This window comes from Halichoerus grypus, chromosome 12 (assembly GCF_964656455.1).
Source record: "Halichoerus grypus chromosome 12, mHalGry1.hap1.1, whole genome shotgun sequence".
Taxonomy (NCBI): Eukaryota; Metazoa; Chordata; class Mammalia; order Carnivora; family Phocidae; genus Halichoerus; species Halichoerus grypus.
The window spans coordinates 85,003,536-85,015,853 of NC_135723.1; the positions used below are offsets into that span (position 1 = coordinate 85,003,536).

The window sequence follows — 12,318 nt, forward strand, 5'->3', positions numbered from 1 at the left end:
CATCTCAATATTGGTAGAGAATCCTTTACCCACAATTTAAAAACTTTGAAAACTCAGCAAAGTATTGGCATCAAAATTCATTTAACAGGAAAATCTGACCCAAACTAATGTTAAGCAAGTTAAATATTAATTTATTCCACTTAGGATAGTCCTATGTATAGCACAGAAATATTAATACGGCTTTAAAAAAAGAAGTATTAATGTGTTTAATGGTAGGGTACTGCTCTAGGCTCAATGGGGTTAGTATATAAGAGATAGCACCATATTGCCTTCCTAAAATTCATAAAATACTGAATTCTGAGGCACATCTGGCCCCAAGTTTACAGATAAAGGAATGTGGACCTATATCACTTCTTAAAAAAACAATTCAAATTGTTATTCTGTAAAGGGTTCTTCTGTGGCTATCCTATAAAGGTTTTTCCATGGCTTCTCTCGCCTCCAATTGTTCATACTATTAATTTATAATAGATCACATACTGCCTTATGACAAGTCTTCTACTACATTAAACTTTCATTTCAAGGGTGCCTGGGTGGCTGAGTTGGTTAAGTGTCTGCCTTCAGCTCAGGTCAGGATCCCAGGCTCCTGGGATCGAGTCCCATGTCAGGCTCCCTGCTCAGCAGGGAGTCTGCTTCTCCCTCTACCCCTCCCCCCGGCTCATGATCTCTCATGCTCGCTCTCTCTCTCAAATAAAATCTTTAAAAAAAAAAATAAACTTTCATTTCAAATGTTTATGGTTATTTAATTTATTCTATGTTTCTGAATTGTATTGTCTAAACCTATGGTGTCCAGTAGGGTAGCCAATAACCAAATGTGACTACTAAGCACTTGAAATGTGGCTAGTCCAAATTCAGATATGCTCTAAACATAAAAATAAGCACTGGATGTCAAGACTTAGTGTGAAAAAATATAAGGCAAAATAGATCTTCAATAATTTTACACCAATTCCATGTTGATATGACATTTTACATATATTAGGGTAAATAAATTATTAAAATTATTTTCGTCTTAAAAAATGTTTAATGTGGTTACTATAAAATTTAAAATTACACGTGACTCACATTGTGTTGCACCAGCACTGTCCAAAACTTTCTACAGTGATAAAAATGTTCGGTATGTTTGCATTGTCCAATATGAGAGTCACTAACCACATGATTACTGAGCACATGAAGTGTGACTAGAGTGACTGAGGAGCTGAATTTTTTATTTTATTTAATTTTACTTAATTTAAATGGAAATAGTCACTCATGGCTAATGGCCATCATATTGGACAATGTGGTTCTCAGCTATAAAGTGCTCAGAAGTGGAATTATAATCTTTAGCTGAATAGTAAAAATGGCCACACCTAAGGCCACAAATACAAGGAAGCTGCTATAGAAGTGAAGCCCATAAGTCCTATTTACTAACCTTGGGGAGAAAGCCAAATGCTTCACATGTAATGATTCTCAATCAAACATTGATATAAGTCAACAGTTGGCAAAGGGACACCTACCTTGTTCAAGGTCCTCACAGCTGCATATCTCAAAGCTGGCTTAGGAGAGCTACAGAAAAGTTGAAGAACTAGAAAGAAAAAAAGATCGCTGTGAATATAGCTCATTTCATCATATTGCATATATCTGAAAATATAGTACATAAAGTATAGTATTCAAAATATGCATAAGGAGATTAGATCACAGCATCAAAACTTCACATGAGAAATGTATCATCAAAAATAGTAAAAACACTTTTTGTTAAACTATAAAAAGTACAAATATAGGAAACAAAGTTTATTTTTCTATAAGAATTAATATACCCACTAATATCTGAATTTGTGGTAGCAATATTTATAGTTATAAGAGCAAATGGACTTTTTAAACATGAAAGAGAACTGAAGGCATGAAAGTTACTTGATTCTAAGCAAAATTTTTAATGTTTTATATAGGGAAATGGTAACTTCAGAAAAAGAGGTAATTAAGTAAAGAACAACAAAAATAAATCATCTACATATCACAACACAAAGGTATATATAATAGAGCTAAGGTTCAAAAATCATTCTTACTACCTATCCTGTAGAACTATGGAACTTAAAACAAAAACATACGAATATAAACAAAATCCAGCTATCAAACACACAACTAACCTGAAACGGCAGGTGCCAACTCCCTGGCAGTACAGTTAGGAAGATGGATGATAGCTGACGCAGCTTCATAAATAACCATTTCATGTTTATTTCGCAAGCAGCTCTCAATGAAATCAAAGAGTGGACTTTCATGGCTGACAATAAATACACATAGGGCATCATCAGATATCAAAAAGAACAGGTGTAATATGCACAGCACTTAAAAACACAGGCAGAGTGGGTGCCTGGGTGGCTCAGTTGGTTAAGTGACTGCCTTCGGCTCAGGTCATGGTCCCGGAGTCCTGGGATCGAGTCCCACATTGGGCTCCCGGCTCAGCAGGGAGCCTGCTTCTCCCTCTGACCCTCTCTCCCCTCTCATGCTGTTTCCCTCTCTCTCTGTCTCAAATAAATAAATAAATAAAATCTTTAAAAAAAAAAAAAAAAAACAGGCAGAGTGAGAAGCACTTTTGGAATTATGGATGAAGGACCTCTGAAAATCCATTCCTCCAAAAAGCAATGAGAACACTGGCATAAATTTTCAAAATTAACTTTTTCAGCACTCTAGAAATTAGCCAAAGGCCTGCAACAATCCCAAAAACATTTATTTAAGGAAAACAGCTGAATCTTCCTAACAACAGCAAACAAGCTTTCTGGTGTTTTCACTTGCTGTATTTCTAGTCCCTCTTCCCAGTTTCATGGTGGCCTTGGAAATCAGCAGCCTCAGAATTGCAGTAGCTATGACAGCCAGCAGCCTAACAGCCATTGGAGGAGGCCGATGGGTTTGGAGCTCCCTCAGAAGCCCTGTCCCCAGGGAACTGTCACTATTCGACCTGACTGGTGCTCCCTAGAAAAGCCCCGTTCATGGAGCTAATCTTTGTTTCATCTGACTCAGAGCCCAATCAGTGAGGAAAGCCCTAGCCTCAGCAAGTTTGTCCCAAAAAATCAGTGGCAACTGTTTAACACTGCAGTTGCCAGGGGCAGTAACTCCACCTGGGGCAAACAAGAGGCTGGCCAAAAAACTCAAAAGGAAAATCTGAGAAACAAGAGCTCCATGGGAGACTTTGGCAATTTCTGACATATTCCTGGGGATCCAGAAGGCCATGCACATGTAGAAGGCCGTGCAAATACCCAGGAAAGACAAGATAAGGCCTAACCTCTCACCCGTGCTTGCCTTTGAGGTTCTGTGCATGTAGGAAGTGAAGGCTAAGGCAGAGTTGTAAACTGCCAGAGCATGGAAGCCATGTCCCAACACACAAAGTGCCCATTAGAAAAAGAGTTGGAGACCTATTGGCTTAAATCATTTAAGAAACTCTGTCAAATCATCAGCTGATGACTTAGCTAATTAAGCAGAGACTTCAGTGACTGCATGTGACAAAGAGTAAGACTGCAGAATTTGTCCAGGAAAGACACTAAATAAATGACAACAACAAGCAGCAACAATAACAACCTCTGAGGATGGGGAAGAGGGAAATGTGATTACTAGAGTTACCACAATACTTAAAATATCCAGTTTTTGACAAAAAGTTATCACACATGTAAAGAAAGAGTAAAGTATGCAGTCCACAGCAATTATTCTTGGGGAAGCCCAGGTATTAGATATGGCATTGGATGTACCAGACAAAGACTCTGTCAATGAATATAAACATGTTCAAAGAAATAAAGGAAACCATGTGTAAAGAATTAAAGAGAATTAAAGACATGACAATCATACCTCACCAAAGAGATAATATCAATAAAGAGAAATGAGTTTTGGTTTATTTATTGTGTTGTTGTTTTTAAAGAAACCAAATAGAAATTCTGGATTTGTAAAGTGCAATAATCAATGAAATATTCAAATCTGCAATTCAGCAGCTGATCTGCACTGGCAGTAGAAAGAAATGAGTAAACCTGAAGGTAGGTAAACTAAGATAATCCAGCTGAGAAAAACAAAGAAAAAAGAATGAAAAAAAAAAAAAGAACAGAGCCTTGGAGATCTATGGAATATGACCAAGGGTATGAACAACTGCATAATAGGAGTCCCAGAAGGAAAAGAGAGACACAAAGGGGCAAAAGGAATGTATGAAGAAATAATGAAAAAAAAAATTGCCCAAATTTGATGAAAGCACTAATCCATGCACTTGAGTCTCTCAAAAAATCCCATGGAAGATAAACAGAAAAAGATCCACACAGAGACACACCATAAGCCAAAGAGAAGATTTTTGACAGCAGCAAGGTAAAAACTACTCATTGTGTAATGAGTAAATGAATGGTTTTTACAGGGGAACATCAATATGATCAATGGCTAGCTTTCCACCTGAACAATGGAAGAGATAGGGCAGTAGAATGCCATAGTCAAAGTGCTGAAATATAAAGACAAGAATTCTATATCCAGCAAACTATCCTCCAAAAACAAAGGCTAAAAAAGACATTACCAGGGAAGCAATGACTGAGAGAATGCACTGCTGACAGATTTACAAAAAATACTAAAGGAAGTCTTTAGACTTAAAGATTTACACTAAACAGTGATGTGAATAATCAAGGAGAAAAAAGAGCACTAGAAATGATAAATATGTGAGCTGATATAAAAGAGTCCACAGATAAATTGTTTTCATTTCTCTCAACTACTTTAAAGGACATAAAATGTTATAAAGCAATAATTATAACATTATAGTTGACCCTTGAACAACAGGTTTGAACCACATGGGTTAATTTATATGCAGACTTCTTATAATAGAGTACTGCAAAGGTATTTTCTCTTCCTTATAATTTTCTTAGTAACAGTTTCTTATCTCTAGCCTACTTTATTGTAAGAATACAGCATATACTACATAAAACACAAAATATGTGTTGTTTATCATATCAGTAAGGCTTCTGGTCAACAGTAGGCTATTAGCAGTTAAATTTTGGAGGAGTCAAAAATTATATGCAGATTTTAGACTACCTGGGAAGTTGGCTCCCTTAGCCCCCACATTCTTCAAGGATCAACTGTATATTGTTGGACTTATAACACATACACATCATACGCATGACAATTATAGCAAATAGGAGCCCAGAGAGAATGAAACTATACTGGAGAAAAGATTCTATTTTTTACTAAAATTAAGTTAGTATTAATCTGAGGTAGACTGTGGTAAAGTAAAATGCATATGCTAATCCCTAGAGCAACAACTAAGAAAAAACTGAAAAAAAGTGAAAATATTGACAGAAAAATTAAAATGATACACTGAAAATATTCATTTAAGACAAAACAAAAAGCAGTCAAAGAGGACAAGAGAAACAAACAAAAAAAGGCAGGAGACATATAGAACAAATAGCACAATGGCAGAAGTAAATCCAACTATATCAATAATTATGTTAAATGTAAATAGTCTAATTACCCCAACCAAAAAATAGAGATTGCCAGACAGAATAAAAAAGCAAGATCCAATTATCTGCTGTCTACAAGAGACACACATTAGATTCAAAGATACAAACAGGGTGAAAGTAAAAAGATGGGAAAAGATAGGCCATGCAAACAGTCACCATTAGAGATTAGGATTGACTATATTAATACCAGACAAGTAGAATTTAAGACAAAAATCTATAAGAGAAAAAAAGATATTTCATAATGAGAAAGAAGTTAATACATCAGGATGATATAACAACAATAAACACATACACACTTAACAAAAAAGCCTCAAAATACATGAAGCAAAACCTGACAAAATGAAAGGAGAAATAGATCGTGTAACCATAATAGTTGGAAATGTCCATACCGACCCAATGATCAATAGAACTAGACAGAAAATCATCAAGGATATAGAACAACGTAATCACCCAACTTAATCTAGAACATTCAACCCAATGACTGTAAAATACATTCTTTTCAAGTACATATGGACAGTTCTTAAGGATGTATTCAGTGCCGGTCATGAAATAAATGTCAATACATTTAAAAGGACAGAAATCAAAGCATGTTTCTTAACCACAACTGAATTAAATTATAGAACAGAAAATAAATTTTAAAAATCCCCAAATATTTGGAAATTAAACATTTTCTAAGTAACCCACATATCAAGAATAAATCAAATGGAAAATACTTTTAAACCAAATGAAAACAAAGACACATCAAAATTTGAGATGTATCTAAAGCAATGTAGGAAGGAAATGCATAGCTTTAAACACTGATACCAGGGAAGAAAAGTCCAAAATCAATAACCTAGGCTTCCACAATTAAGAAATTAGAAAGAGAAGAGTAAATCAAGCCTACAGCAAGCAAAAGAAAGGAAATAAGATCAGAGCAGAGATCAATAGACTAGAATGCAGAAAAATAATAAAAAAGAAAATCAATGAAACCCAAAGTTAGTTCTTTGAAAGATCAACAAAATTGACAAATATTCGGCTAAACTAATTTAAAAAAAGGAGTGGGGCGGGGAAACAAATTATCAAAATCAGGAATGAAGAAAGGAACAACACTACTGACCCTAAAGAAATTTAAATGATTATAAGGGAATATTATGAACATCTGTATGTCATTTCTGGGGATTTGTCCCTAGAAATACCAAATTACCAAAACTGACTAATGAAGAAATACATAATCTAAATAGGCTTATGAGTTATTTAAAATCTTCCCTCGGGGGCGCCTGGGTGGCTCAGTCGTTAAGCGTCTGCCTTCGGCTCAGGTCATGATCCCAGGGTCCTGGGATCAAGCCCCGCATCGGGCTCCCTGCTCGGCGGGAAGCCTGCTTCTCCCTCTGCCACTCCCCCTGCTTGTGTTCCCTCTCTTGCTGTGTCTCTCTGTCAAATAAATAAATAAAATTTAAAAAAAAAAAAAAAAAATAAATAAATAAAATCTTCCCTCAAAGAAAAGCAGAGGTCCCAATGGCTTCATTGGTTAATTCTATCAAATATTTAAAGAAATAATACCAATCCTTCAGAAACTCTTCCAGGAAATAAATGAGGGGAGTACACTACTTCCCAACGCTGTGATGTCAGTATTACCCGTAACAAAGCCTGACAAATTTTTGCAAGAAAACTATAGTCCAATATCCCTGAAATAGACACAAAACTCCTTAACAAAATTAGCAAACTGCATCCAGCAATATATAAAAGAATAATCAATATTCACAACAATTCACAATAACCAAGTAGCATTTATCCCAGGAATGTAAAATTGGTTTAACATCAGAAAAATCGATGCATGTTATATACTAAATTAATAATATAAAGGACAGAAACCACAATTATCTTAAAAGATGCAGAAAAGCAATTGACAAAATCTAACACCCATTCATGATAAATATTCTCAAAAAACTAGAGACTAAATGAAATGTCCTCAACCTAATAAAAGGCACTTTCAAAAAATGCACATCATGTTTAATGCTTTCCCCTTATGATCAGGGACAAGCCAGGGATGTCTACTTTCACCACTTGTACTCAACATTTTAGTGATAGTTCAAGACAGTAAAATTAGGCAAAAAAAAGAAATTAAAGACATCGGTTTGGGAAAGGAATAAGTAAAACTGTCTTTGTCCACAGATGACATGATCCTGAACACAGAAAATCCCAGGGAACAACACACACACACACAAATAGAACTAATAAATGACCACAGCAAGGTTACAGGATACAAGGTCAACCTGCAAAAATCAACTGTATTTCTATATATTGGCAACAATAATCCCAAGTGAAATTAATAAAATAATTCCATTCTTAATAACATAAGAATAAAATACTTAGAAATACATTTAATAAGAGAATGCAAGACTTTTACACTGAAAACTATAAAACACTGCTGAGAAACCTAAATACAGAAACAGTCTCTGTTCATGGACTGGAAGACTCAGTAGCAAGATGGCAATTCTCCCAAATTGATTTATTCAAAGTACATCTATTGTTCTATTCAGTGTAATCCCAACCGAAATGCTGGCAGGCTTTTGTTGTAGAAATTCAAAGCTGATCCTAAAATTTATATAGAAATGCAAAGGACCTAGAATAGTCAAAACAATTTTCAAAAACCTAAATATATAAAGCAATCACTGACGTATCTGAAGGAAAAACAGACAGCAACACGATAATAGTAAAACACTTCAAGACCCTATTTTCAGTAATGGATACAACATCCAGATAGAAAATCAGTGGACTGGAATAACGTTATAGACCAAGTGGACTTAACAGACATATACAGAACATTCCAACCAATAGTAGCAGGATACACATTCTTCCCAAGTACACACAGAATATTCTCCAGATTAGATTACATGTTAGGTCACAAAACAAGTCTTAACAAATTTAAGAAGATTAAAATCATACCAAGTATCTCTTCTAACCACAATGGAATGAAACTAGAAATCAGTAACAAAAGGAAAACTGGAACATTCACAAATATGTAGAAAGTAAACAACACACTCTTGACCAACCAATGGGTCAAAGAAGTACTTAAAGCAGTTTAAAAAGGAAAATTAGAAAATATCATGAGACAAAAACATGCAATAAAAGCAGTACTAAAAGGGAAGTTTATAGTGAAAAATTAAGTTTTTAAAATGCCATCTATGTAAATATACACACAAAATAAAAAAGAATTGCCAGAGAAATCCTGAGAATTAACAACTGAGGGGTAAGGGTCATTTCATCCAAAACTGATCTGCTCACCACCCAAAAAATAAGCTGAGTTCCTATGAACCTCCATGACAACTGGACTCAGCCCAATGTGTACGGCAATCAATTCCGGCCAACCCAAAACTTGGGCTGGAGTTCCTTCCCATCATGCCAAGGGAGGGGCTGGTACTTCCCCAACCATGAAAGAGGAAGATTTCTGCTACCAACATGCCACATCATACAGCTGCAAGATTTGGATCCCAGACCCTGATTATGCCAGGGAAGGGCTGCTTCCCCTAAAAAACTATGCTGTCAAAATAGGTTCTATTTGGTGGCATATAATTGTTCAGGGTTGTCTCTTCTAATTTCTTCCCCTGTGGCATCAGATATAATGTCTATCATATTATGTTACTTCTGCATCCCACCCCTGATCACAACAGTGAATGGTTGTCGCTTCTGTACTTAAAGCGGTTTAAAAGCCACAAAGCCCAAGGGTCCTAATCCCTCTCTTGGGATGTGAAACCTGCCCTGACAGACCTCTGTGCACTGAACTGGAATGAATGGGCGCTGGGGCAGCCAGTGCATCTGCTCCGGTTTCCGTCTCTATGGGTTGCTCCCACTGAATGCTACTCCAGTAGGCTGTGTGTGAGTTTTCCTTGAACATCTGTGCTTATTTGTGTAAGAACTGTTACAGTGAGGTGGGCATCAAGTCAGGTTTCTACTGTGGCTTTCTGGAAGTAAATCAAAGCGAAGGAGGTCAAAGACACATTTTGTCATTATGACCCGCCACTGGGATGGCTGGTCTCACTAACTACCTGTGAGAAATAGCCCTAAAATCCCAATGAATGAAAAACCTGGGGGATATCACTGCCCAGGTTAGAACTCCTTGGTTGTTATTAATGGTCTTGATGGGAGTATCCCAGGAAGAGGCAAATTTGACTGAGGGCAAGGCTAAACAATCCCTAATAAAATTACATACATATGCACAGAAAAATAAGGATGTAAAACAAGAGCTGGCAAACACTCCAGCAGAATAAGGGAGGATTTGTTCCAGCATATATCTACACTATGATGAAGCTGTGATAATAAAGAATGTGTTGTTGGTGCAGAAACAGAAAGAGAGCTCCTAGAGCTGAGGAGCCCAGAAACAAAGCAGTGAGTACAAGGATACCTGACTTACGACACAGCTGACATTGCAGAGCAGTGGGTACGAACACATATTTCAACAAATGGTAGCAGGACTACTCGGTATCCATGAGGAGGAAAAAAAGAATTTAAATTGTTACCTCATACCATATCCAAAAAACAATTCCAAGTAGATAATAGACCTAGAACACCAAAGTTAAAACTATAATGCTGATAAAAAATAGCATAGAAGATATATTTGAGAACTTGAACTAGAAGATGTCTTGAGCAAGACACCAAAAGTATTATTCCAAAAGTCAAAGACTGATAAATTTGACTACATTAAAGAAGTTCTGTTCATCAAGACACCAAGAGAACAGACTAACTTGAGTGGCAAAAGCTGTTTGCAACATATACAACCAAAAACCAACTCCTAGAAATCAGCAAAAATAAGGCAGAGAACCCAATTAAAAACTGGGTATTTCAATAGAAAAGATATTCAAATGGTTAATAAACATAGAAAAAGGTTCCCAAACTCATTAGTAATTAGGAAATTACAAACTAAAACCACAATGACTTGACAAGGATGCCAAGGCAATACAAAGGAAAAATAATCTTTCACCAAATAGTGCTGAGACAACTGCAAACTCCTATTTCAATCAGATCTCCACATGCAAAAGAATGAAACTGGACCCCTACACCTCACACTATATATAAAATATCTCCAAATGTATCAAAGACCTAAATATAAAAGATAAAATTATAAAACTCTTAGAAGAAAGCATAGGTGTAAATCTTCATGACCTTGGATTAGACCATGGTTTCCTTAGTATAGTAGCAAATGCACGAACAACGAAAAACAAACAAAAACAAAAAAAGCCCAAAACAAAACCTACATAACCTGGACTTCATCAAAATTTAAAACTTCTGTACTTCAAAGGACACAACCAGGAAACTAAAAACACAATCCACAAAATGGGAGGAAACATTTGCAAATTATGTATCTAATAAAGGTCTAGTATCCAAACTATATTTAACAATGATTACAACTCAATAAAAGACAACCCAGTTTTTTAAATGAACAATGGATCTGAATAGACCTTTCTCCAAAGATCTACAAATGGGAGTGCCTGGATGTTTCAGTTGGTTAAGCGTCTGCCTTCAGCTCAGGTCATGATTCCAGGGTCCTGGGATGGAGCCCCATGTCAGGCTCCCTGCTCAGTGGAGAGCCTGCTTCTCCCTCTCCCTCTGCCCCTCCGCCCCCGTTTGTGCTCTCTCGAGCTCTCTCAAATAAATAAATAAAATCTAAAAAAAAAAAAATCTACAAATGCCCAATAAGCACATGAAAAGATACTCAACATTATTAGTCATTAGGGAAATTTAGCCTTTGTTGTTATCAAACCAAGAGCTTATTTGTACAATTTTTGGTCAAAATTTTTTTCAATGGGAGGGGCGCCTGGGTGGCTCAATCAGTTAAGCATCTGCCTCGGCTAAGGTCATGATCCCAGGGTCCTGGGATCAAGCCCCAGGACAGGCTCTCTGCTCAGCGGGGAGTCTGCTTCTCCCTCTCCCTCTGCCTGCCGCTCCCCCTGCTTATGCTCACTGTCAAATAAATAAATACTTAAAAAATTTGTTTTTCAGTGGGAAAAAAACACACAATGAGATACCTCATCACACTGACTACAAGATATATAATAAAAAAAGACGGGTGCCTCGGTGGCGCAGTTGTCAACTCTTGGTTTCGGCCCAGGTTGTAATCTCAGGGTTGTGGGATTGGGCCCCAAATTGGGTTCCGTGCAGAGTCTGCTTGAGACTCTCCCTCTCCCTCTACCCCTACCCACCCCTGCAGGCTTTCTTTCTCTCTCTCTCTAAAAAATAAATAAGTAAATCTTTAAAAGAAAAAAAAAGACAATAATGAGTGTTGGTGAGGTTGCGGAGAAATTGGAACCTCCACGCACTGCGGGCAAGAATGTAAAATGATGCACCCATTTTGGAAAACGGTTTGGCAGTTTCTCAAAAAGTTAAACACAGAGTTACATTATGACCCAGCAAGTCTACTCCTCGGTCTATACCCAAGAGAATGGAAAACATACTCACATAAAAAATTATGCATGACTGTTCATAGTGGCATTATTTGTAACAGCTAAAAAGTGGAAACACCCAAATGTCCATCGACAGAAAAATGAATAAAATATGTGATAGCTACCCAGTGGAGTATTATTCAGCCATAAAAAGAATAAAGTACTGATACTTCTATAATATAGATGAACTCTAAAAACATTAAGTGAAAGAAACCAGAAACAAAAGACCACATATTGTATGATCCCATTTATATGAAATGTCCAGATCAGGCAAATCCAGAGAAACAGGAAGCAGATTAATGTTTTCCAGGGGCTGAGAGGAGGGGGAGGAATAGGGAGTGACTGTTAATGGGTTGGCGGGGCGGGGGGGGGGGGTTCTTTTTGGAATGATAAAAATATTCTGGAATTAGTGGTGGTAGTTATACAACTTTGTGAATATACTAAAGACCACTGAATATACA

The 12,318-nt window shown here is 36.6% G+C and overlaps 1 protein-coding gene across 2 annotated transcripts in view; it reads right to left on the minus strand.

Moving 5' to 3' along the window:
• COPG2 (coat protein complex I subunit gamma 2) overlaps nt 1-12,318 on the minus strand; it is a 118,107-nt gene that overhangs the window by 56,800 nt on the left and 48,989 nt on the right. For both annotated transcript variants that reach the window (XM_036078268.2, XM_078059567.1), the window contains exons 10-11: nt 2,118-2,251; nt 1,491-1,558 (exon numbers count right to left, since the gene is read on the minus strand). In XM_036078268.2, coding sequence (XP_035934161.1) covers nt 1,491-1,558; nt 2,118-2,251 — 202 coding nt within the window. The remainder of the gene's footprint in view (nt 1-1,490; nt 1,559-2,117; nt 2,252-12,318) is intronic.